General features: G+C 52.4%; 1 protein-coding gene and 1 long non-coding RNA gene across 3 annotated transcripts in view; one reads left to right on the plus strand and one right to left on the minus strand.

Moving 5' to 3' along the window:
• LOC141986917 (uncharacterized) overlaps positions 1-14,980 on the plus strand; it is a 47,711-nt gene extending 32,731 nt beyond the window's left edge. The window contains exons 5-6 of one of the 2 annotated variants that reach the window (XR_012639398.1): positions 6,527-6,675; positions 13,549-14,980. This is a non-coding gene — a long non-coding RNA (uncharacterized LOC141986917). Of the gene's footprint in view, positions 1-6,526; positions 6,676-7,408; positions 7,582-13,548 lie in introns of those variants that run through there. The other variant, XR_012639397.1, reaches the window with a different exon arrangement.
• On the minus strand, positions 1,044-17,124 carry SPEF1 (sperm flagellar 1). The gene is made up of 7 exons (XM_074951980.1): positions 16,885-17,124; positions 14,426-14,537; positions 13,709-13,865; positions 8,972-9,020; positions 7,601-7,667; positions 6,133-6,244; positions 1,044-4,094 (listed from the first exon to the last, which is right to left on the minus strand). The coding sequence occupies exons 1-7, from the start codon at positions 16,994-16,996 to the stop codon at positions 3,987-3,989; spliced, it is 717 nt and encodes a 238-aa protein (XP_074808081.1). The 5' UTR covers positions 16,997-17,124; the 3' UTR covers positions 1,044-3,986.
• Between the last annotated feature and the right edge of the window lie 9,223 nt (positions 17,125-26,347).

The raw sequence follows: 26,347 nt of genomic DNA on the forward strand, positions 1-26,347 counted from the left end.
TAGAGAGGTTGGATTGTGGTCAAAGTTTAATGAAACCCTCCTGTTTATCACCTGTCCCTGCACCGGGCTTGTCCCTTCTCAGCCCAGCCAAAGCTTCATGGTTGCTAGTTCCATCTCAGTGCAGCCTCCGACCTGGTTTAGTTAGACCCTGAGCTAATCAGCAGGGTGATAGTTTCCTACTCACAATATTGGCAGTTGTAATTAACAGAGCTGCAAACTATGTCTTTCCCACTGGGGGGCAGCACGGCCTCTTTTCTTTACCACCACCACAGCGGTTACAAAGTCCTGTTCAATCAACTGTCCTTGGACTGCCTCTGGGAAGAGTGCCATACACATCCACTAGGCCAGGTCCCACAGTCGCCCCCTCACGGCTGCAAACGCAGGCCTAGGGTTAAAATCAGCCTTCTGAACGAGATGAGAGATTGGGGGTTATTTACCTTCCCCTTTCCCCCAGGAAGCTAGGGTACCGTATAATATGGGAACAGGGCCGGAAACACCCACATCTTGGTGGGATTAATGCCACAGCACTGCCCTGCGAACCATGGGATGCTTCTGGGAATAGCATGGAGATGGCTGATCAATACTGGGATTCTATCCCCGGCATGCTGCCATCTGGGCATGACGGTGCACAGCAGGCGGCCTGGGTTTGGGTATGTGGGAAGCCAGATGTTTCCAAAGTTTATTGCCCACCCCACCCACTACTTGCCAAGAAATCCTGACTAACAAGCAGAGCATTGCTGACTTCACATGGAGACCCAACTGCTGAGACATTTGCAAGCATCAGGTTTTACTCTCAAATGTCTGCATCGACTCTCTCTCTCTCTCTCGCTCTCTCTCTCACACACACACCCACCCACGCCCCCCCCAATCAGGAGGAAAGGAAATAAACACTTTTAGACTGAAAATGATACAGGGAACCCTTATACCCATAACCCCCTGGGTTATGCTGACAGCAGAGTCCACACCAAACAGCAACACAATAATCTAAACAGAGATTGGTAAATAAAACAATTAAAAAATCATCAACAATTGAGTAACTGCCAGTGCCAGTCTGGAAAATTAGCACACGGGTGCTGATCAGCTAGGAAGGTGGAGCTAGCAGAGAATGCCAAGTCTTACAACCCAGAATAACCTAACCCTCGACTCCAGCATCTGGGCTGCTATGCTCCATTGAAATAGCAATGGAGCGTCATGAGATGATAAGGTACATAGGGTTGCTACTGCGGTCCATATTGTACATAATGAGGTCTATATGGTAGATAACTGGGGGGGGGTCCCCTTGGCAGGTGTTGAAATACATACCCAGCTAGGTTTTGCCCCCAAGTATCTGATACCTGGATATTGGTGAAGGTGACCAACAGGCCTACCGGCAAAGTGGATAATTTGTGGCCTATATTTTATCTCCCATGCTTTGCTTGGCATTCTGCTCTTTCAGCCTGCATGATGCAGACGTATCGACTGCCATGGTAGAATGCACAAGATGGAGCAGAGATTAAAGATCAGAGGAGATTTTCCTCCACCTCCTGTTGCCTTCCATCCTCCGGTGCTTGTAGTGCTGCCAGCAACAGTGATGCAAGGAGAGGGTGCAGGAGCAGACTGACTCCGGAGAGGCAAGGATCCTGATCCAGCACCCCTAGTTACAAAGCACAAAGGGACGATGCTCCCCTCGCCACACAGGAAATATAAGGGAAAGCAGCAAAGTGACTTCCCTGGCTCAGTTTAGTGTTGGCTTGACAGCCCTGGGGGCTGAACACCCCAGCAGCAAACTTCCCTGCACTGTCCCAGCCAGAACGGATGTCCAGGGAATTCAGTCTTCTTGGCTCATTCAGTCAGTGGTCTCTCTGAGGCTGCCAACAAGGGGACCAGTTAATGCTGGCTGCCCTGGCCCTGATGGACCCCCTCCATTTGGAACTGGAGTGGGATCCTGAGGGGCCCAAAGTCTGTTGATGTCAGTGGAAAGAGTCCCAATGACACCAGTGGGTGCTGGATCAGGGCCTGATTGGCACTGGGTGCTCATCAGATGGGCGCCACTTTCGGGCCCTACCAGTGAGCAGGATGGTTCCTAACCTGAGCATTCCCATCAGCTGCTTCTTAATGGTATCCTTACGCTGCTCCTGCCTTGGAGAAACACGGGGCCAGACTCTGCTCTCCCTGACCCTGCTGCAAACCAGGACTAACTCCCCAGAGGTCAATGGGGCATTCTCCCTCCCGGGGGAGTCACTGGGGCTTGCGTGGGAATTCAGCAGTTCTCCAGGACCAAGGAAGCTGAAGGCAAATGTGTTGTGCCAAGCGATAGTGCAGCGAGGTCACTGGCTGTAGAGAAGATAGCAGAGCAGGGCCTGAACCCCAGCCTCTGACCCCCATACCTCAGAATTTCAGGAAGTGTCAGTCTGAACCCACACACAGGCTCCCTTTGGGTCAAAGCGCAGCTCTTTATCCAAACACCCTCCAGCTTCCACATGTTCAGAATGCAGGGCCAGCTTCGGCAGCTCGGTCCCATCCCTAGCTAGAAGAGCATTTATGGGCCAGATTCCCCACTGATGCAAGTCAGCATCGCTTCACTGACCTCAGTACAGCTACTCCCGTTCACAGCAGCCGGGACCTGGCCCACTGACCTCAGTACAGCTACTCCCGTTCAATGGACCAGGTCCCGGCTGCTGTGACTCAGTACAGCTTCTCCCGTTCACAGCAGGTGAGGGGCTGGCCCGGAGTTTGGAGCTTTCATGTCTGAGCAGCGCAGCCCCTCCCCAGCAGGGGGCTCTCTGTGGCTGTGATTGGTCAGCCCTCCGCCTGTTGCTATTATCAGCCCTTGGAGTGCCGCAGAGACGGCTCCTTTCTCATCAGGCAGCCTCTGAAACCCACCCAAGGGCCGCAGAACCCCAACAAACTGTAAGGAGCAGAGAGCCAGGAGCTGAGGGTCTTTTCATGCTTGTATCCAAATGGAGCCCAGAGTAAACTGATCAATGAGTGGAGGCGACTGATCTCCACAGGGTCTGATGCCAGAGAGCCTTCCTCAGGGTGTGTCTACACAGCACCAGCTGGGCATGACAGAGCGGGTGGGGCGTCAGCCTGGGTAGTGCTGCCTGGCACAGAGCCTGGCCACACATTCTGCTCAGTACCCTGGGCTGTGTTGGCTTCATGGCTGTGTTACCTGTGCTAGCTGGATTCAAGCTGGCTCAGGTAGGCTGCCCTGTGCACAGCTTTAGCTGCGTAGACAGATCCTTACCCTTCAGTGGGAGTTGTCCCTGAGTGAGGGCTCCAGGATCGCACCTGTCGAAAAGCATCCTTGTGAATGATCCATTCCTTCCCCATGCATCTCCAATCAGCTGTCACCCAAGAGTCACCAGATGGAACAAGAGGGGGTAGTTTGGGGCTCTTTAAAACAACTAACAAGCGAAGGGGTGCCCTGGTACTAAAGCACAGAAAGCAAAAGGAGTCTATATTCAGCAAAGTCGCTGGATTTGGTTATAGATAGAAAACCTGGCACTCGAAATACTGCCTCAGCCCGATCACCTTCAAGCACATTTGTGAGTGCACATTTGCACTAGCATTTCTTGCAATTGTATAAGTGCATGCACAACTGTGGGTCCATGTCCATAACTGCAAAGCCGATTGATTGCAGCTGCATGTACGTGACTAACAAATGCATGCACAATCACCGGTGCACGTAGACAATTACAACACCCTCGTGCACAATGGCAGGTGAACTTCTAGATGTGCATTTGCCACCTCTGCTTGTGCATTTCTCACTCTTGGACTCTAGGCCTTATTTTTTCCTCTCAGTCTTGCCCTTGGATTGTAAGTAACTGGGAGCCCTGTGTCATTATTCAAATGCAGACCTCTACCAGTCCTGCCTGTGATGGCTCGGTCTCTCCAAGCCCAGGAGGAGCGATTAGCAGTGGGAGAGGCACAGGAACGCCGGCTCTTACAAATGTGCCTGTGAGAGGTTTGAGGGTGAGAGAGTCGCAGGGAAACCGAGCCCTGCCTCATTTCTGTTTCTGCTCCACTTGCTGGAGGCGCCTCGTGAGGTCGTCAATCCGAACGTTCTTCAGGTGGAGCAGGTGTTCCAGCCGCCGCACCTTCATCTGCAGGATCTGAGCAAAGGGAAGCACATGCTGGCTGTGGTGATCGGCCTTTTTTAAAGAGAGGGGCCCAAACCAAGCCCTTTGTTCCAGCCCCATGGGCCTTGCAGGCTGGAGCCAGTTCTGAATTCTGCAGCTTATGCCCGTCTCTGCCTACTTTTACATGTGTCCTCTTTCTCCTACCTAGCTTTTAATCGAGGACTTATCAGTAGACCTCAAAGCACTTAGCAAAAGGAGATCAGTATCATGATCCCCATTTTATAGATGGCGAAACTGAGGTATGGAAAGGGGCAGAGATTAGCTAAAGGTCACCCAGCAGGACAGTAGCAAAACCAGGACTAGAACCCAGGCCTCCTGAGTCAAGCACTCTACCTACTAGGCTATACTGTTTCTCATGAAAAAGAATCCAGTATTTTTTTTTTTATATCTTGTACTTTAAGCCAATGGCAAGCTCTAACAGGATCTTTGGGGCTGGCAGCAATGACCATGTTCTTCTTCTTTTGATCTCCCATCAAACATGCAACCAGACCCTTGTTTCTACCTCACATTTCCATGAGTCCCCAGTAAGTGACACAAGATCAGTAGGATCACCCAGCTCTTGGGTATCGGATACTGTCATAACACCGCTAGTTCTCACCACCTTCAAAGACGGCCATAAAACACACCTTCTTCTGCAGAGCTTTGCAAGAATGGCCCAGGTAGGACTTCACATTGTCTTCACCCCCTTGGGACCGTGCCATCACCTGGGGGCTTATGCTTGTCTGAGCTGTTTTGTCTGGGTCTGAACCTGACTGCAGGCTTCTTGGAGCTGCGGCTGCATCTCATATGCAAGTACAGAGCCAGGCTGACCAGCAGGCCATGTGGCTGCACAGGGAGCCCTGCACACGAGTCATGATGGGCTATGGCTTGCTGAAATCTTGGCCTTGTCTACACTAGACTTATTGTCCTATCATTTCCCACCATTGCAAGCCCCAGCACAGCAGTCCATGGGACCCTACCCGTCCCCAGCATTTTAACCACAGTGGGTCTGTCTCCACTCCAATCCACTAGCTTTGCTCTAGCTTGCTCACATACCAACAGCGGCCAAGCCCCAGCAGCACGGGTGTTGAGTGGCTAACCTGCACCGAAGCCCATGCTGCCATAAGAACATAAGAATGGCCAGCCTGGATCAGACCAAAGATCCATCTAGCCCAGTCTCCTGTCTTCTGACAGTGGCCAATGCCAGGTGCCCCAGAGGGAATGAACAGAACAGGGAATCACCACATGATCCATCCCCTGTCGCCCGTTCCCAGCTCCTGCCCTGGTTTCACTGCTGGTGGTACCCGAACTGCATGGGCTGCAGTCACTCATCTGAGTGCAGTGTCGACATACCGTGAATCCTCACCCAGAGTTCTTGAGCCCAGACCTACGGGGCCCTGGGCAGGCAGCATCACCAGGCAGCCTTGGGTGCATGGACCATGGTTCTGCCTACATCCTGGGAGACCAGTCACTGCAGGAAGTGCTGCCCTGGTAGAAATGACTGGCAGCTCCTCCCATGAGCAATCATTTGTCCAGACCTACTATTTAAGCCTGGAGGGAGGAGCAGGAAGCTGTCTGTGCAACAAGGAGGTCTGACTTGCAGCTGAGATAGACTCGGCCTTGTTCCTCACTCCTTGCCCCAACCTCTGGTTCATGGCTATTGATTCTGGCTTGACCTTTGGCTCCAGACCCCAGCTACCAACTCTGGGTTGACCTCTCAAGCCTGACCGCCTACAGCTCCAACCGCTGGACCGACGTGGAGCTGATTAAGATCCTGGCAGCTGGTCTATACTAATGGTCCCACCATTGCGACTAGTGAAGGTGCTGAGTTGGAGGCAGGAAAGTCAGGCTTGTGCAGTCACCTCCACGCTGGCTGAGGACTCCCGTCCCGTGGGCATCATGGGAAGTGGGTATTCCCTACCCAGAGGGTGGGGTGGGGTAGGATGAGCCATGGAGGTGGCTGTGGGCAAAGTCTGGCATACTTTCAGAGGATCGCGTGCTGTCCGTGGAACGGCAAGGTAACTGTCCTCACCTGGACCATCTCTTGACAAGCCAGCAGAGCCTGCTCCCTCTCCACTAACTGAATGCGGAAGCTGGTGTCTCCCTGCAGTGCCTGGGCATAGCCTTGCTGGCCCTTGTTCATCCTGGGGAAAGAAGTAAAACCAGAGATATACACGTAGGAGGAGGAGAGACTTGCCCACAGTGAGCTCCGTCAGATCGCGGAGGGTCCCCTATGGAAGGGGTGGGAGCCCCATCATGGGGGCCATTGAGAACTAGGCTGGACGCAGCGCAGGTGACTGGACTGCCCTCCATCAGCCACCTGCTGGACTAGATGGGCAATAGTGTCTAAAGGGAAGCAGTGGATATGGCATTGGGCATTTCAGACAGACTGGAATGAACAACAGGCCCCATCTCTCCTTCCGCAGGTCACACTCAGCCTTGGCATCAGAGTGCCCATCTCCCACTGGCCTGAATGCACCAGGGCCGAGTGAATTGATGAGCCTGATTCTCCCCTCCCATGCGCTGATGATGTAAGTCAGGAGGAGCTCCAAAGCCATCAACAGGGTTACACCAGGTGAGGAGATTCGGGCTTTGCCTCTCTCACTTACATAAGCCACCCTGGGATAAACCCTGGCTCACTGGTAGACATAAGGAGGCCAAGGCAGACATCAAGTTCCCTCTTCCTTCCTCGGGACATCACAGGTTTAACCATCTCAGTGAGTGGCAGGATGGTCCTTGGATGTTTTGCTTTAGGAACAGTCCCTGCTGCTCACTGGGATCTGGGCTGGCAGCAGAGAGGGCTACACACAGCAGCGTGAAGGGGTGAAAGCGCCAGGCCTCTGCCGAGCGGGGGTTAGGTTGGCACCACTAGAGTGGCCCAGGCAAACTGAAAGCCCAAGCACGTGTCTGATTCCCCTGTGCCCTTTGTTGTGAGGCTGCAGGGCGGCTCAGCTTAGACAAACCCTGGTAGCAGCAAGAGGCAGAAGGTGTGCAGGGGCACTGAGCAGTGCTGGGGGTGGGGGCGTCCTGGCACACGCTAAGGGCCCGATCCTCAGCTGGGGTAATTCAGCCTTGCTCTGTGGATGGTAGTGGAACTTCACTGACTTACCCCCGCTGAGGATCTGGGCCTGTGTGCAAATATGCGACAAAAGTACCATGGTGATTTCCTCTGTGCTCAGGTGGGCCGTTCGCTTCCATAAATCTTGGAGGCAAAGCTGCCCCGGCCAGGAAGGGTTTGCATTTCACTTGCCCTTTGGGAAGGGTTGGATTGACAGTCCTGTGAAGCGGGGACCTCCATTTTTCCACAGAGCAGTACAGCCCAGAGGACAGAAGGGCCAGCCACCTGCCGCTCCCCCGGACCCTTGTGGAGCACCTGAGCATTCCTTGGACAGCTCCCAGCCAAGTAACCAGGAAGGGGCTGTAGTTCTAAAGGGTCAGGCGGGGACTGTATCAATAAACACTGTTGTCAGTTTGTAGGGTGATCCCAGGGCAGACTTTACCTTTCAGCTCGTGGGGACTGCTGCACGTAGATCCCCGCTGCATTGGTCTTTGGCTTTGACGAATAGCCTGGTAACACAAACCACGTTCGGTTACAGCCGCAGATCAAGCCCTCCATTACCCCGGTGTAACCCGCTTCCGTGGGAGCCTCAGCAAGGGCAGAACTGAGCCTTAGCTGAAACTGGGAAAGTGAGGCCTTAGGACCCTGGGCAGCTTAAACACTGGCTGATTGGCTGGGCGTGGCCAGCCAGTTCTGCGACAGGCGCATCTGGCCTCTGTGAGCAGGGTCAGGTTAGAACTACTGTCTGGAGCAAGGAACTGCTGTCACTGCAAGTCCCAGTGACTCCCCCAGGGAGCAGTGGAGAGGTGCCGCGCACACATGCTGGGGTAGTTTACTTGTGTGCCAATCTCACCTCGGGCTCTATGAGCTCACAGGTATGGGCTGGGAGTCGTAAGGCTTCAGAGGGGGCAGCTCTGAATTCCAGTGGGGCTAACAGGAATGGTCTCATGCTTGAGCCCACTGGGGAGATGGCATCTTGCTAGCACCGTCCATCTGAAAAGCTCATGTACGCCTAGTGCTGTCAGTCAGCCTTGTTGTTATCCCTGCCTTACCTAGCACATGGAGAGGGGAAGTGACTTGCCACAGCAAGTCCATGGCAGAGCTGGTTCTGAACCCCAGATCTCCTGGTTTACAGTTTTGTTCTTTAACCCAAGACCATCCTTCCTTCTGCTAGCTGGTCCCCTTAGAAAAAGCTACAAGGACTTACAGACTCTGCAGATTCCTAGAGGCCAAGCAGTTGGTGAAGAAGCCACTTGACCTATGAAATCTCTGCAGGTATTTCTAGAGCTGCAGCGTCATAATAGCTGGAATCTCCAGCAACGGTAACTAATGTAGCTGGTTTTGTGGTTAAGGCACTGGGCTGGGACCAGCAGATCCAGCTCAATTTGTGGCTCTGTCACGGGCCCTGGGTAAGTCACTCCGGCCCAGATCCTCCAAGGTATTTAGACTCCTGATGTCCATCAATTTCAGTAGCCGTTAGGAGTCCCTCTCTGTGTGTCAGCTTACAGGAGAGAATCTTCCCATTCTCCCACTCCTCAGCTGTTGTGTCTTTGAGTCGACACTACATCTGTACAGCATCCAGCACAATGGGGCCGCAAACTCCATCAGGCCCTCTAGGTGCTACTGTAATGCAAATCATGTATCTTCTTCACACCCCTGCAATGCAGGACAGCGCATCCCCATTGTACAGGTGGGAAACTGAGGCACAGGGAGACTGAGTGACTTGCCCAGGGTCACAGAGCCAGGTGGCAGGGATGGAAGCTAACTCCACCAGAACTCACATACTGCTCAGAGACACTCCTGTCACTCCTACCTGTTTCCATATGGCCATTCTCATTGAGTGCATAGCGTGTGCCCAGCTCCTGCACAGAGAAAACACATGGTTCAAGTGAAAATGCCTTGCAATCCACTGTCAGCTTCCTCCCAGGAGAGGCCTGGCAAGACTTCCATAAGCGGCAAGATGGCAACGATCAGGATGTTGCAGAGATGAGTGGGTCTGAGTGAAGGCAGAATACAAGGTGGCACCCAGGAAATGACATGGGCGGAGCAGCTCTGATCCCATCCAGTAGGGGGCAGTGGCGCCCCCCCCAGCCAGTTCCTGGTACAATGTCTGATAACAGGTGGGACTGGAACACTTGGGGGCCTTAGGCTGAACTTGCACTGCCCTGTCAGTGGAAAGATGGAACAAGTCTTTAGGAAAGACATTGAGGATGGGGGTCCCTATAAACTCAGTACTGTGGGGTTTCACAGGTCAGACGGGGCCATTATGACTATCGAGTCTGACACCGGGGAAAGGCCCGCACCCAGCGATTTCTGCATCAAGCCCAGCCCTTCTGTTGGGCTATAGCCCAACAGATAGAAAGACATCCAGCTGGGATTTAAGGCCCTCGAGTGATGGGGAACCCACCACGTCACTCGGGTAGATTGCGCCAACAGTTAGCCTCATCATTTACAAAACGTACACCTTATGTCTAGACGGCATTCGTCTAGCTTCAGCTGCCAACCGCAGGGTCTCATTCTACTAGATTAGAGCCCTCTGCTATGAGAAACCTCTTCCCCAGGAAGGCCTTGCAGGGTTTTGTACCGTTAGACATATTGGTCAGAGAAATCTGGTCATCAGTTGAAATCCCCTTTTTTCTTTTAAGTCTAATAAAAATAGGTCTGGTCTAGTCTCAGTCCGGTTGCTAGGACACCGGTGTCCACATTTCCAAAGCACCATCACCCCGGCACAGATCGGCCACCTCACTGCCAGTCTCAGCAGAGAGGGGGCGCATTGATGGGCCATGGAGACAACACTGTCCTCACCTTGGTGGGGCGGGGTCCCTCCGGCACAACTTGCCCTGCTAACGCCTGAGCTGTAGCCAGCGGCGCTCACTCGCTGGGGCCGTCACGCTCACACTGAAGAGGGGACAAACCGCAGTTGCTGGGATTATAAGACACTAAGTCTATGTGGCTGATTACAGAGCGTGGGTGTATGGTGAGGGAGGGAGCGGCCACAAAGATTCTGCAGTCCGGACAAGCAGGGAGAGAGGCGTCACCTCTGAAACACCCGTGAGTGGAGCTGCCAAGGTAGGGCAATTGCATAATGACTGGTGTATTAGCCACGCAGATGGTGCGCATCTCACAGCTGTGGCTATGGGTGAACGTGCAGGAGCGGGTGACGCTCAGCCATAGTCTGCTCCGCTGCGATCTCTACACCCCAGGAGGGACCGGACCAAGTTCCAGCACAGCAACTCCACTGGCTCCAGCAGAGTTATTCTGGGTTTACATGGGCGTGACGGAGAAGAGTCTGGCCCACTCTGTATACTGGTGTCTGCCTAAGGCCCATGAGTAAGAGCCATCTCTCTCCAGCAGCTGTTCTCCTGGCTGGTCACCGGGGATGATGATTTCCTGCCGGAGAAGAGTCACCAGCCGGCCCCCAGTCCCTGCTCTGGTAAAACCAAAGCAGCTCCATTGCAGACTATGGGGTTACTCTGGATTTACACAGAGGCGTGAGAGAAGAATTTGGCCCCGTCTCCAGTCCCTTGTTGAAGCTGTTTTGCATAGTAACTTGCAATCAGGTCGTCTTCGAAGACCAGCAGCATGCTGCAGGCCCCTGCTCTCTTTTACTGGGGCATTCTGGTGCAGCGGCTCAGCATGCGAGGCTGCAACTGCCACGGACTGCAGGTTTTCACATATTCCAAAATCTGTCCTCACCTTGTCCTGTATCTTTGAAAAAGCAGAATCATGCTTTTTCCACACTGCCCCACTTTCCCAGGGTCTTACCGATCCTTTCGGACTATTTACCTTGAGGCCTCTGTTCTTCATCAAGAATCTGTCTTTCTGTAAAAATTCTCCCTGCTTTGCCAAAGCAGATGCTCAACTGTTTCTTTACCTTTGCACAACCCGACTTTGTGCACGTTGAGCAGAACTAAATGACCATTCTGCTCAGTGAGCGCTTCGCACTCTCCGGGTAGTTACTGTGCGGTCATAGCTGTGAAGGATAACGGCATCCTCAAGGTTCGGGCACATTTCATAGACCCTTCATTTTCCTCTTTGCGCCATAGTTCTTGCCGTGCCTTCTCTCTTAACCACACTTTTGCATTCCTGTTGAGGCAGAGCTTGTCTACGCATACAGCACTGCAGGCTTAGGAGGAGACACGACCTCACCGGCGAGGAGATTCTCCCATTGGTGTAGGTACTCCACTTCCTCAAAAGGCAGTAGGTATATTGACAGGAGAAGCACCCCCATCAGGGGGGCCAGAACTGGGAAGTGGGAGGGCCATGCCCACCCACTTTTTAACATGGGTGTTGTTTGGGGGTCAAGGAGCCACATTGTCCCCCCCTAATCTGCAAGCCTTGGGCAGGCGCAGCCCCTGCTGGCAGCGCCAGCCTCTTCCTCGTGGGAGGGCTAAGGTGGCCCTTAGCCCCCCTCACCATGCAGTCCAGTCCGTCTCAGAGGCCCACCCCTGCTCCTCCTCTCCCCCCCCCCCGCAGCCCCAGGCCCCACCCCTGGCCAGGCCAGAAGCTGCAATCAGGCCATGGTAAGAGCTGCCCAGGGTGCTGTCAGGAGCCCTGGAGCTTCCACCTGCCCATGGTGGTGTGATCCGGGGACACGGGCACCCCGGTCCCAGGGCAGGTGGAGAGTTCAGGGCTCCCTACAGTGGCCCAGGCTCCCTGGGCAGCTCCTACCACTGCCTGCTTCCAGCCTGGCCAAGGCCTCCAGGGGAAGAGGCGAAGCAGCAGCAGGGCCACAGAGGGACCGGGCTTCATTCCCACCCCCCCAGACACACACTTCTACTGAGGTTCCGGCGCTCCTGCCTCAGGTCGCCGTAGCGCTGTCTGCGGCAGCAGTGTGGTCGGTAGAACTGCATCGCTCAGAGGTGCGGATTTGCCCGAGCGCCGAACTCACACCGACACGAGTCTGTAGTGTAGACCGAGCCTCGGGGGACTCTGTAGATCAACCGCCTTGTTTTCTAAGGTACTTTTTGCTGCTTTATTGCCCATTTCATTGCCTGGCATCCCGACACGGGCGGCAGCCCATGCCATTCCTATACATGCACCTCGACACTATCAGCTCCGCGAGGCTTCCCTCGGAGCCTCGTCATGAGGCACAGCAGGGATGAGGGGTGTGGCTGAGAAGGGGTTAAGGGTGAGCAGCTGGAGGTGGGTTCACACTGAAGGAGGAGGAGAGACCTCCCCGACCCATGCCTGAGCTTCAGAACAGCTCCACTCACCTGGCTTTAGTGCCCCTTCATTAGCCCTTCACCACTCAGTTTCCTCCTTCCTGTGCATCTATCCCAACATCAGCGGGATCAGCTAAATTGTCAGCTCCATAGAACAACACTGATGCCCTCTGATGACTCTGAGGGATAACTGGTATCTTGACAAGACCTGCTTCTCACCCCATACCCAGTCTGCTAGGGTCGGCTGGGGCACTCCATTCCTAGCCCTGAACTCTCAGCACTGGTAGCTGGGCTCTCTCTCGACCCTAGTGGTCCGAGTCCGACTACCACACTGCATGGAGTGCTGCTTGCATGGAGTTTTGGATGGATGGTTTTTTCAATTTGATTTCCATCACTCGCTGGCCAAGAGCGCATTTCTGGTGGCAGGTATAACCGTTTTATTCGCGGCCACACCCTGTGAGCTGCTCAGAACAACAATTGTGCACTTGTTTAATGCCTTCTATCTGAGGATCTCAAAGCCCTGTACGTACACATGATGGGGTGTATAAACCACACACAGGTAGATGAAGGGTTAACGGGAGCTGGTGGGCCCAGTTAGCTCTCCCATTTCCACCTGGGGCAGAGGGTGTTCGGCATAACTCATAATCAGACCCAGCTGATTCCCTAAGGGAAGGAGCTCAGAATAGGGGAAGAAGAGAGCCAGAAGGGGGGAGACATGGGAGTGAGAGACCCAGCAGCAAAGGAGTCTGGGGTTCCTGCTGCCTGGGAAAGGAGCCAGGGGAAGCTACAGTGGAGCCCTGTGGTGGGCCCTGAAATAGGGGAAAGGCTCCAGGGAGGTAACCATGTACATCAGTGTATGTGACTGGGCTGAGTGACTAGAACCAGACCACCACAGGGCCTGAATGGCCATCAGATGGAGAAGGGGAAGGTCTTGCAATGGCATGAACAGCCACAGGGAGACGTGCTGGCTGGTGAGTCACTATTCTGCAATAAATGAATTAACCCCCACCCACTCGCTGGGAGGGTCTAGCAAGCCCATTTTGAAAACGGGGAAACTGAGGCACACAGCAATGAAGTGACTCACTCAAGGGCACACAGCACATCTGCGAGAGTCAGAAACAGAACTCATGCCTCAGTCTCTGTGATGACTCCTACACTTCCTGCACTTTAACCATGCTCCTTCTGAATGCAGTTTAATGGCTCTGTGTTTGTAAATTACACCTAGTTGTCACAGCTGTAGGCCAAGCTCCAAAGTGCTCACCCAGCATTTGTTCCCAAGGCAGTTTGCCTGAGCAAGGACCTCAGCACATGGCCCATATACACAACAGGATCCTACACCACGTTTGACCATCTGAGCTGCCCGCCGTCCCTCAAGCACCGCTGACCTGATATGTGCTAGATGCCACCTTGCTCCGCTTCTGCTTGTCCTCCATTTTCTGCCGCAGTGGGAGCAGCACTAGCTCCACCATGCCAGGCGTGCACTGTACGATCTTCCGGATCATGTCTTCCGGGATGGAGAAATTCAGCTTGTTCAGCACCTTCCTGCAAGGGCACAAACCGCCCCCCGGTAGGGGAATGGTTAAACCACAGTACAGGCACCCACTCTGCAGAACTGGCTTGAGTTCCTATAATAGTCTCATGTGGAAGTATCTCTCCTGGACTAAGGGGCCTGATCCTCAGCTGGGGTAAGTGGGTGTAGCTCCCTCAAAGACAATGTAGCAACACTGATTTACCCCAGCGGAGGATCATGCTCAGCATGCAGAGGAGAACATTGCATAATGTTTAGGATCTCGCTGCTCTAATTATTGGTTTCCAGTTGCATCCACGCTGCCCCAGAAAGAGGGGTCTGAGCTCAGGAAGGCTGCACAGGACTTGGGGGGAGATAAGAGAGGTATGAAGTCCAAGCCACTGTTTGGCGTTGGCAGAGGGTGTCAGAGCAGAAAAGCTGCATGGTATTGTCAGGTGGGTGTGAGGTCGGAAAGATGCAGAGGAGTGGGAAAACAACAAGGAAACTGAATCACTGTTTTCCCTATGCACCCGCAGCTCCATGGCCCGACCTCCCCAGCACCATGCTGCCTGAGGGGCACTGGGCGCATGTTTACCTGTTGAGATGGCCCCAGTTGGAGAGTTTCTGTTGCGTTGAATTAGCTGGGACATAATTGTGCATTTCCACCATTTTGGGAAAGTAAAATTTCACCACTTCTGCTGCTAGAACTGCATAGGAAAGAAGAGGAGGAATCAGTGACAATGCAGTGCTCGGAAAGATCAGATGAGCATCACGCCATGATCTGCATAATGAAAACAATGAGACGCCTTTATATATATATATGGATGCTCAGGAAAGATACTGTATAAACCACAGCCAGGACTAGTTATTGTCTGTCAGAGATTCCAGATCTAAGTGAAAAAGAAGGGTTCCTTACCTCATAGCAACTGTGATTCTACTTCAAGTACTTGTCCAAGTGGATCCTACTCTGGAGCAGATGAGCTCCATGCAGGGAGTGCATGCAGTGGTAGATTAGCCACTGGGCCAACGGGGCCTGTGCCCACGGGCCCCAGTCTACAGGGGGGCACTGGAAAAAAAGTTGCCACCAGGCGGTGGAAGCCCGGAGCCCCGGCAGAAGCACCAGGTGGGTGGGTGGAGCGCTCCCCAGCAGAAGCACGGAGCAGCGGGGGAAGCGCCAGAGCCGGGACCCCAGCTGCAGTCCAGGGACTGGAGGCACTCTCACTCCCCACTGCAGCCCCAGGGCTGTCGTGGGGGGGGGAGGGGGGGGACAGAGCTTCTCCAGTGGGGGGGGGGGCAGAAAGGAGCAAACAGGTTGTGGGCTGCAGGGGCAGGGGCAGAATGGGGCAGTACTGTGGGTGGAACAGGGGTAGGAAGAGGCAGAACAGGCTGGGGCCATGAGCAGGGCTGCAGGTGGAAGGGGTGGGGAGGGGCCACTCACTTGCTCTGGCCCAGGAAACCTTAATCCACCTCTGAGTGCACGGATGGGACTCATGCACTTTAGAAGCGAGAGCCACTTGGACAAATACACAAAGAAGAATTCATCTCTTTTAACCAGCAACCCTGCAAACTTGCCCTGGGATCAGAGAGGCATCCAGGTTATTTCACTTTCATGCGTAATCCACAGCAGTAAACAGCATTACTAACCCCACACAGTCAAAAATCATAATCCAGACCCAGAAAAAAATTGTAAGATTGGCTTAAAAAAAAATCCAAGATTTTAAAAATAAATGTTGGCTCTTTATTTGCCTTGGGGGTTTGTTTGGTTTTTTTTGTTGTTTTTTTGGGAGCCTTTAGAACTCATGTTTTCAAGCTTTTTTCTGTAACCAAGAGAGCTAGAGACCTACTTTCCTATTTTTGAAATGAAAGCTGAAGTTCTCACATAGTCAGCTGACTTCAGCAGCTGGGGCTTTAAGGAAAACATGAAATATGAGAGTTGTGATAAGTGTGCAAAAGTTGGCAACACCACCTGGTTCTGCTGGCCAAAATTTACCTTTAGTAACACCTGTGCACCTAGGGTGACCAGATGTCCTGATTTTATAGGGACAGTCCCAATTTTGGGGTCTTTTTCTTATATAAGCTCCTATTACCTCTCCCTCCCCCACTCCCTGTCCCGATTTTTCACACTTGCTGTCTGGTTACCCTATGTGCAGCCTATCTCTTTAGGCGTTGTGGGCAGCTGGCATAAATTGAGACTGCTATCAAGGATCTGGCTAGATGGCTCCAGGATTGGGGGGCATAGAGGAGACTTAAATCCACCTTTGCAGATAATCCTGAGTTGCGCTGTGTGCAGTTTGGACACAGAAACTAGGAATTTGTCCACAGTCGCTCATTCACCTCTTCCTTATTAACCCTAGAGCAATCTTATTTTAAATTTAGTTTTCCTCTCTGTGAATATTGCTTGATTTTTAAAAAAAACAAACACAAACTTGTTTTTTAACCAGAGGGTGAAATGGACATTTACCAATCAGTGCAAACCTGACACACTCCCCCCCCCCCACATTTCCCACAGTCCCAATCTGCAAATGGTAAAGGAGGCCCTGTCTGTGGAGTTCAGAGCTGGATCCAAACTCTCCCAAAGTTCACTGCATCCCAAGGGTGGATGTGGCCAGTTATAGAAAGAGGGGTCAGCTGTAAAGATCAGAATTGTGTCTAGACTCCCCTAGAGCACTGGCTATTTGGATTCAGGATCCCAGGTCAGTCCCATTACAGAGAGAGAACTCAAACAGCAGAGTCTGGATCCAGGTCTGGACTCCGCCAGAGCTCAGAATATTTCGATCCAGGATCCCAGGTCAGTCCCACTGCATTCAGAGCTCAAGCCATCCAGTCTGGGTCTGGGCTCTCCTTGAGCTCAGTGAATTTGGATCTGGGATCCCAGGTCGGTCCCATTGCATACAGGGCTCAAGCCATCCAGTCTGGATCTGGGTCTGGGCTCTCCCCGAGCTCAGGGTATTTGATCAGGATCCATTCCTGGGTCACTCATAGGCCTCAAGCTGTGAATCTGGACCCCGGCCGGACTGCGGCCAGCTCCAGGAGCTTGGGATCTGGCTCCCCAACCTCCATCGCTGAAGTCCCGGGTGATGTTCTTCTTGGGTCGGGACAGGGGGATGGCATCCACCCAGCTGTAGAGCTCCTGCAGGCTCTCCTCGTCCAGCTCCCCGTTCGCCATCGGCTCGGCCGCCAGCTGGGCCCAGGCCAGGCCTCTCCACCCCCGCGCCTGCAGGGCACGGCCAAGCTCGCCCCTGGCTCTGCCTGCCCGCAGGGCTGGAGGCAGCCATAGTGTTTTCAGAGAACCATGGCAACGGCTGGCTAGCCGGGGACACTCAAGGGATTCTGGGAGTTGTAGTCCTCTGCCTCCTGAAGAGGCTAGGGGGCAACTGTTGCCAGGCAACGAGCTCGCCTAGCAACACAGCTAGGGCACTGCACTGAAAGGATGCAGCCGATAACCAGTGCACGGGTCTGGGGGATTAATTATTAATTGCACCACGGCAGCACCGCCCATTGCTACCGCCAGCCGCCCACAATCAGGGGTTCTGCTCGGGGCCCCGGCGCGCCCCGATCCATGAACAAAGAGGCCGGGCTGGGGCGCGCAACGGGTTGGGGCCTAGCGACTCCCAGGGACAACGCTGCGATCCACAAAGGGCCAGGCTCGCCTTGTCCCTCTGGGCCGGTGGCTGTTCCACGGGGATAAACGCACAGCGTCACTGGGCCGGGGGAGATGCTGCAGCCTCACGACCCTGGTCCTGGTCCCCCCCCGCCCCAGCTGCTCTCTCACTGGTGAGCCACCATGGAGCAGCTTCACCAGGAGAGACTGCGAGATTCCCCGCATCGGAATAGCTCCGTGGTTGGGGCACTGTCCGGAGAGGCGGGGGACCCCTGTTCAAAGCCTTTCTCCCCAGCTGGCAGAGAGAGGGAGAGTTGAACCTGGGTCTCCTGCATCCCAGGTGAGTGCTCTAACCGCTGGGCTGAACAAGGTGGGCGCCGCCCCCATCTCCTCCTCTGGCTGGCTGGGGCTGGATGCCTCTGAGCACGGATCAGGTCTGCCTGTGACTGACCTGGGCACCCGAATGCCTGTCTTTCTCCGATTCATAGGTCGCTCTCGGGCTCCTGGGGGAGATAGGGGGCCCACCCAGTGCCTGGTGGGAGGCAGCAGTGCGCATGCCTGAAGTCAGAAACAGGTGGGGTGGGAACGCCGAAAACCTAAACATGGAGTGAAGTTAGGCACCCACAGGGTTTGGGAAGACAGTTTCGTGGATCATAGGGGAGCCAAAACTGGGACTTGGGTGCCTCAGGCCAGGGTTTAGGTGCCTAAGTACCTTTGTGGATCCCATCCCGTCTCTAGCCCTGTGGGTTGTGGACAAAAGTTTTACAATGTGAGCCCTAAAGTCTTGGAACAGGAGGCAAATAAAAAGGCCTGTCATGGTGTGGGACTCACCCCTGCAGCGCCTCCTGCTGGTTGTTCAGGGAATTAGCTCTTTTCAGCCAGGAGCGCCCTCTGCTGGTCGATGTCTCGCCTGCCCCTGGCCCCGTGCCCCTTCCGGACCCCGGTGCGCTTCCAGATTAGGGTTCTGCCCCCTGGCAGTACCCCCTCAGTCTGGGTCTCCCCTCCCCAGGGTAACCCCCAACCCCTATCCCTCCCTTGCCTCAGTGGCTACTGTCAGTCATCGTCTAGCCCCCACTCCCTGGGGCAGACTGCCGTCTGCACCACTCATCATCAGCAAGGCGGGGGGGCGAACCAGCTGCCTCTGTCTAGGTCTGGGCTGCTCCTCTGCAGCCTAGTTCCCTTTCGTGGGCCTTTATCTCGGCCTGGGGCTGGGCTGGCCTGGGCTCTGCTCTGCTCAGCTGGAGCTCCCCAGCTCCCTCTACCCTTCCCCAGCACTGCTCTGCCCTAGGTACCCTCCTCAGCTTCCCAGACAGCCAGGTCCTCCTCTCTCCATGTAGCTAGACAGAGCATCTCTCTCCTTCTGGCCCACTGCCCCCTTATAAGGGCCAGCTGGGCCCTAATTACACAGGCTACAGCTGTAGCTGTTTTCCCAAACAGCCCAGCTTTTTCCCTCTCCCAGGGCTGTTGTAAGCCCTTCAAGGCATGGTGGGAGGGGCCACCCCTCCACAAGGCCCAACGTGTATTATTTTTAATATCTCATGATTTTTGAGCACTTCGGGTTAGCAATGCTGCATCTCCACTCTCTAGCTGATCAGGGCCCCCTTGTGCTGGACTGTGTACATACACCTCGGGAGAGAGAGGCCCGGTCCTGAAGAATTTACAGTCTAACTGATTATTATTTCTAGCTACAAAGTGCTACCTCCATCCCTGATTGCAAAGCCCATAGTTACCAGGCTCTGATGTATGTGGTTGACCCTCTGAAGTGCTGTCAGGTTGGCTGCTAAGAGTGTGTGAAGAAACAGGATCAAAACCAGGAGGTTTTAAATGAATAGTAAAATGTTTGGTTAACTGGTCATTCCCTCCTTCCCCCACTGATCTGCCCCTCTGCTGTTCTGGCTGAGAATGGGAACAAGGTAGCTGATGTAAATGATCTTCTCTTACTATTTCTGGGGTCAGGCAGAAGCAGGAAGTACCTGAAATCCTACAGAGACTGGTTTACAGCCTATTTAACCAGCTGGTCATCTGTCTGCTGCCTCAATTTCCCTCTTAGGCTCCCCATAGATGCCTGCGGACTCTGTTTGCTACTGCAATATATGTAATAGTAAAGGTAGTTTGTGCCCCCAAATGAGGTTTGTGTCTGTAAAGTTATAATCCATCTTTACTTGTTACAATCCAGATGTAAAGTTAACTGGGTTTTGCTATTTAAAAAAGGGCTTTTTCTCAAAGCCCAGGATTAATAGAAATGCTGCCCTTTCTCTCAAAGTCCTTGAGAATAAGTGTTTTGTTTGGATTGACATATTCCCCCTAAAGTGTTTGCAACCCAAAGAGCTATTTATAGCTATTTCTATGCTAGTTATCACTGCCATATCTGAACTCCTCGCAAATATTAATGCCTTTATTTCCCCACCACCCCTGTGAAGTAGAGAACTAGCATTATCTCCATTTTACAGAAGCTCACACTCAGAAAGATCAAGTGACCTTTCCCAGGGCCACCTAAGGAGTCCATGGCAAAGCCAAAGAGAACAGTTTTTCTGGTTCCCAGTTTTGTTTCTGAACTATCAGATTAACCTTGGGCTGACCCAGGAACAGTGAAGCTGATCCAAAACTGACAAGAAACAACAGTGAAACTAACTGGAGTCTCTTCGTCGCCCCAAGCTGAAAGGATTTTACAAGAAACAAACAGCACAAAAGCAGGTGCTGTTATTCATTTCTTCAATGCTTTTAATTTCAGTGCCAATTTTGCAGAGCACAAATTCCAGAAGTAGTCACACAGTTTATAACCTAAACGGCGCTTAAAGGCATATTTAATTTTTTAAAAATACAATTTTATTTTAGTAAAATAAATAATAACACAGGTAAGGCCATTTAATTTATAAAATGCCAATTTTAGCCTGAAAATTCACCTCAAAGTAGGGTTGCCAACCATCCTGGTTTCGCCGAGAGTCTCCCGGAATCAGGCTCTATCTCCTGGAGGCTACTGAAGCCAAACCAGTAGATTTTAGGCTGCTAAAAATCCAGCAGCTCAGTGAAGTTAAGATAGGCTCCCTGCTTGCCCTGGCCCCACACTGCTCCCGGAAGTGCCACCCGGCTGGAGGCCACAACCCAGCCCCGGAGCACCCACGGAGTCGGCACCTATGCCCTCAGCCCCAGCCCTGAGTCCACCCCAGCGCCCTGCCCCAGGCCGGTGAAAGTGAATGAGGGTAGGGGAGAGCGAGCGACAGAGGGAGGGGGGATGGAGTGAGTGGGGCGGGGCCTCAGAGAAGGGGCGGGGCAGGGGCGGGTCTCAAGAACGGGACAGGGCATGGGTGTTTGGGTTTGTGTGATTAGACATTTGGCAACCCTACCTCAAAGCCCCAATGCTCCAATCACTTATGTGCTTAATTTTACTTACACAAGGAACCCCAATGACTCACATGAGTAAAGTTAATCCCTAAATCTTTGCAGAATCAGGGCTTGTATATGCAAAAACACAGCACACCAGACGGGTGCTAACATACTTTGGCGGTTTCCCAGAGAACCCGGCTGTTACCTTGCTATTAAATAAAGTATCTGGAAATCTTTCTGAGCACCACTAGAGGGTAATACAAGATCCCCCAATTTCCTCCGGCGGGGAAAGTAAGAATTCTGCTGGAATCTGCTGCTGCTTGGTAATACACAGCCAGGTTTTTGCTTTGCAAAGGACTGAGGCAGAGAGTGAAAACCCTGGCTGGCTTTTGTGGACCTCAGGAAGATGGAAATTTCACACCAAATAGCAAACAACTGATGCCCAGCTGCCACAGGTTGCAAATGGGACAGTCAGGCTGCCCCAGCAGAGAGAGAGAGGCCCTGATCCTGCCTCTGGCGAGCTGACTGCTGTGCCCAGGGCAAGACCCATTGACTTCACTAGGCCAGCATGCTACATGTTGCAGGACTGGGGCAGTAGCTGGGATAGATACGCGGGGTGTCATGTGAATATCAAGGTAGCAAGTGACTAAACTGCCAGGGGAGCAATGGATCGGAGTGAATCCCCTTAGACTGCTCTGCTCCTTGAGCACAGGGAATGGGGTCAGCAGCTGATATGAATCCTCCCCAGCTCCCTCTCTGTGTGCTGGGGTTTATCTGAGGCTGCAGCCTTTCTGATTTACGGCTGCTTCATTCCCATCCGCCCCCTTGGGCAGCTCAACGCCCTGCAGTATCATGATAGGGCAGCAGGGATAGAGACCCCAGCACAAAGGTCAGGCAGGTCTTGTATGTGTCCTGTTTTCACAAGCCAGATCCCCATTGGAGGTGTTATAGAGAATCCCAGCCTGCTCAGAGCTACCGTGAAACCAGCTGCAGGGCTGGGGTCCCCGTGCAGGCTCAAAGCTCAACCTGCATCCAAGGCAGGCCCTCCACTCCCCCACTCCTTTTGGCTGCAGGGCTAGGGGGGAGGAGTCCAGCTCTCAGCCTAATTCCCCCCTCCCGCCCCATTACGGCAGTGGGACCAAACTGGGATGCAGTTCACAGCCTATTCGCACCCCAACCCCAGCAGCGTCTCTAGCTAAGGTATTTACATGCCCCCTTACTCTTGTTAGCAACACCCTATCAGGTGTTATCCCCACTGCATGCTGGGGTGTACTGATACCCAGGTCCTCCAAGGCAGGCAGGCACCTAAATACCCTGTAAGAACTGGGCCTGAGTTACTCACCCAGGGTCGCAGAGGAAGCCTGTAGTGGTGCAGAGAATTGAACCCAAGTCGCCCCAGTCCCAGGCTGCCACCCCAACCCCTGGGCCAGCCTCGCTCTGCTTCGCACCCTAAGAATTGTAAGCCAGGCTCTACGCTTGTCCCTGGCTCCCAGTCCTGTGCTCAGACCCCTCTTCACACTGCAATGGAAGGTTGTTAGCGTGACCCTTATCAGAATAGTTAATTCCCTGATCCACTTTCCGTCCCAGTCTTGCTTCCTCCCCTATGGGCTGCACCTGTGCTGCCGGCACCCCACACCCCAGTTAGTAAGTGACACCTCTCCCCTGAGCTGTGAAAAACATCACACACGCGCCCCCCCCCCCGCCCTGCCCAGGAAACTAAACAACAGGCCCCCATGACCATCAGCCCTGAATCACAGTCTGATCCAGCTCCTGTTGGACTCAGTGGAAACCCATTGAGTTCAATGGGCAATGGATCAAGCCTCTAATGCTGGCAAGATGACACTTCATACTAGAGAGGCCTTCAGAAGCGTCTGTAAGCCATTTAGGATTTGCATTTCCATCTGGCTTGGTCTGACCCTATAGCATGCTCTGTAGATGCTATTTTTGCTATTGGATTTAGCCCCATCATAGATTTTATATTGCTATAACAGCAGGAGTTAAAATGTTAACCCACGGATGTGAGCAAGTGTTGAAGACTCCCAAGCACCATCGTGTTCGTGGGGCCCGGCAGAACGTATGCTACCTAGGAACACCGGATGCAGGACGGGAAGGAACCTCCCAGATCTTTGAGTCCAGCTCCTGCCATCGCAGGCAACCCCCTCCCGTTCCGAAGCTTATCATGGTCCATCTTCAGACTAGTTAGGTTGTTTGCCTATTGGGTTAGAAACCTTCTTCTCATTCCCAGTCTAAACGTATGCCCGGCCAGTTTATCCTCACTGGTTCTTGGGCCAACATTGTTCTTTAGCTTCAGTAGTGCTTCACCCTCTCTGGTGTTTACTCCCCCAGCCCATGTCTTTATAGATCCCTGCTCACTCTGCCTTTTTGCCAGACTAAACAAACCAAGCTCCTCTAGTCTCCTCTCGTAAAATCCGCTCTCCATTCCCCTGATCATCCTGGTAGCTCTTCTCTGCCCCGATCCACTTGAAATAGTTCTATAATACCGAAGGGTGATTATTTGTTACTCTGCTCATCATCTGGAATAAATAAATCATTTTTAGCATGAGTTTAAGTGGTTTTGATCTAGTCAAATTTCACAAACAGCAGGCATACTGTTAGTGTCTCTACTTCACCATACCCTTGTTCCCCCATTTGGAAAATAAAGGGGGATAATGAATGCTTTGAGACCCACAGATGAAAAGTTCTGTGTATGATCATTCTTGATGTGCGGTGGGGTGTTAAAAACTGGGTTAAAATGGTAGACTGTCACTATGCATTTCGGAGGGATTTCCTGGTCCAGCTTGTTCCAGGCTAAGGGGCTCTATAGAGAAGCGTGGGATCTGGGCCTAGCAGCAGTCAGTTCTGCAGACAGGCAGGCAGCCACCAGTAAGGTGGGGCAACTTGTGCCTTGCTGTTTAGAGAGCAGCCTGGTTTTTCTCCCTCTGTTTTTGGTTCTGGTGTGTTATTGTTCTGAATTCTAAAGAATAAAGTCCTGTTATGTTGCAACCTTCCAGCGAGAATACTGATGGTTTTAGCTAAATTCTCTGCTTTTATGTCTTAAACATAACAATGTAGGGCCTGGCAACGGAGACTAGGACACAGGAGACCTGAGTTCTAGTCCCAACTCTGCCACTGACCTGCTTGAACAGATCACTCAGTGCCTCAGTTTCCCCATCTGTAAAATAGGCATAATGACATCGCCCTTCCCTTTGTGAAGTGCTTGGAGAACTTTGGGCAGAGAGAGAGTAAGAGTAAAATTTCAAAAGTGATGGAGCCTAGTTTACATTTTCAAAGCGATTCAGCCATGAGACTGCGGCTTCTAGGGCCCAGATCCTTGGTGGTATGTAGGTGCCTAACTACCTTTGTGGATCTGGGCCCTAAATGTCTACCTCACCTCTGAAAATGAGCCTTAGGCTCCTAGTCACTCAGGCCTGGTCTACACTGAAAACTTAGGTTGACGTAGCTCCAGCACTCAGGAGCATGTTAAATCCATATGGCGATTTAGCTACGCTGCACTAACACCCAGGGCAGAGGCAGCTAGGTTGAGGGAAGAATTCTTCTGTCCATCTAGCTACCATTGGCTGGGGAGGTGGAGTTTCCGTCAATCTCTGTAATCTGCATCTACACTGCTGGGTTATAGCCGCATAGCATGATACCCCAGCAGTGTAGATAAGTTCTCGGATACTTTTGAAAACTTTACCCTAAGGGACGTACCCAAGGTCACACATGGAAAGTCTATCTGAGCTAGGGATTATTGCAGTATAGTCACCAGAGTGCTCCGGGACTCCTTAATCCGGGTCAGGATTTAGGGATGTTTTCAGCTGATGGCAATCAGCCTGTCTCCACTGAAGTCAGTGCTGGGAATCTGGCCCCCCAGGTGCAGGGGCCCCTGGCAGCGCAGCCTGCGTTTGTCCATCTGGGAGCAACCGCGTCTGTCTGTGTCCTGCAGCCTCAAGAAAGAATCCCCCGTTTATACTCAGCCCAGCCCAGGCCTATCTCTCCTCTACCGAGCCAGACACTATAGCCTCGAAAGGGCTACAATAAAGCAGTATTTGTAGCTGGTGAGGACAAGCCTTCCCTGCAGCAGGCGGCTCCTTAGGCTGCAAAGACCCAAATTTCAAACACAAATGTTCCAGTCTACCCTTCAACATCTGCCTGGCCAGACCCTCCCAGCCATCTGACCCACACTTGCCTTTGTCTCCCGGACAACTCCCCACACTCTGCCAAAGCTCTCCCATCCCCAGAGGCACCACGGCGCCAACGGGAAGCAATGTACCCATCTGCCCTCCTTGAGGAATCACTGTCAGGCGGGAAAAGCAGCTGGGGGGGCCGCCCTGAGAATGAGCCGGGTGCTCAAGAGAGAGCGGAGACGCCAGGGAAAGAGAGCCTGTTGCTTTATCGCTAGGGAATGAAGATGGCAATTCCTTGCTTTATAAGCAGCATAGAGCACAACAGCACCCATAACAGAAGCCACCTGCATTCACATCGCATAGGCAGCAAACTAACCTCCCACCCTTCTGTTCAAAGTGACTTACAAGGGGAAATCAATTGGAGCTTCTACCCTATTTTGCTTCCTTAGGATGGCTAAAGGAGGCCTGGAAGGTTTTGGTTTTTTTTCATTTTTTCCTATTTGTTTTTTTACTTTAAAAATATCAGGAATAATAAGCCTTGTCTTCCAGTTTGTGTTGTTAGTGAATTGTTTAGATGACTCAGAAATATGGCTTGGGACCTTTCTTCGCCTTTAATACAAGTGATATGAGTGCTTAATTTTTAACAAAGAGCGCTTTTCTCACAGCTGTTTCTTCTACATTTGTGTTAATCTGACTCAAGTAAATAGATTCTAGTAAAAACCCCTCCCACGCTCAATTAACCAGACTTCACTTCCTTGTTGTGTCTGAGCTCATAAACCTGTTGGTTCTCCAGTCATCCATCCAGGGGTACAAAAAGCATGAAATTTGAATTTAAAAAATGAGCAGAAAAACAGTGTTTCTTTCCTTCCTAATACATAATAAAGAAGCAAAAAAGGGTACAAACCCCTTGCTCCCCCAATTTCTCTCCTCCTAAACTCTGCTTTTTGGCCTTAAAGTCTGCACTCCCAGCTTCTGCCTCACACAAGAGTTTTACAGAAACACTAGAACGCTTCCAGTCTCAGAATGGAAAACAGACTAAGGGCTCATCTACACAGAAAAGTTGCTTTGGTTTAGTTAAATTGGTGCAAATCCCTGTGTGCGTGCTCTTATTTTGCTTTGTGTTAGTTCATTTTGGTCTAGTTTAAACCTGTTCCCAATCTATTTAACATAAACTGAAGTAACCCATGTTTAAACTGAAATAGGCATGTCCACACGGCCTTTTGCCCTGGTATAACTAAGTAGGTTTAAAATCATGCCTTCAGTTAAACAGGCAGCTCTGCCAACAGCAAGCTCTAAAGTGGCTAGTAAGGTTTTAAACCACTCTTTCTGGAAGATGGAGCTAAGACCTGCTTTCCTGGCTTTGGCAGATGCTGGCAAATATCTCCTGTCATAAGGATTCCAAAAGCAATTTGAAGTCAATCAGTACCATCTTTGTTTTACAGATGGGGAAACTGAGGCAGAGAGC

Source organism: Natator depressus, chromosome 4, assembly GCF_965152275.1.
Source record: "Natator depressus isolate rNatDep1 chromosome 4, rNatDep2.hap1, whole genome shotgun sequence".
NCBI classification, from domain to species: Eukaryota; Metazoa; Chordata; order Testudines; family Cheloniidae; genus Natator; species Natator depressus.

Coding starts and splice junctions, on each gene's coding strand:
- SPEF1 (XM_074951980.1), bottom strand. CDS start 16,996: ATGGCGAACGGGGAGCTGGACGAGGAGAGCCTGCAGGAGCTCTACAGC. Junction 13,866..14,425: donor AACTGGGGCCATCTCAACAG/GTAAACATGCGC, acceptor GTGCCCTTGCAG/GAAGGTGCTGAACAAGCTGA. Junction 4,095..6,132: donor CTTGTCAAGAGATGGTCCAG/GTGAGGACAGTT, acceptor CCCTTTGCTCAG/ATCCTGCAGATGAAGGTGCG.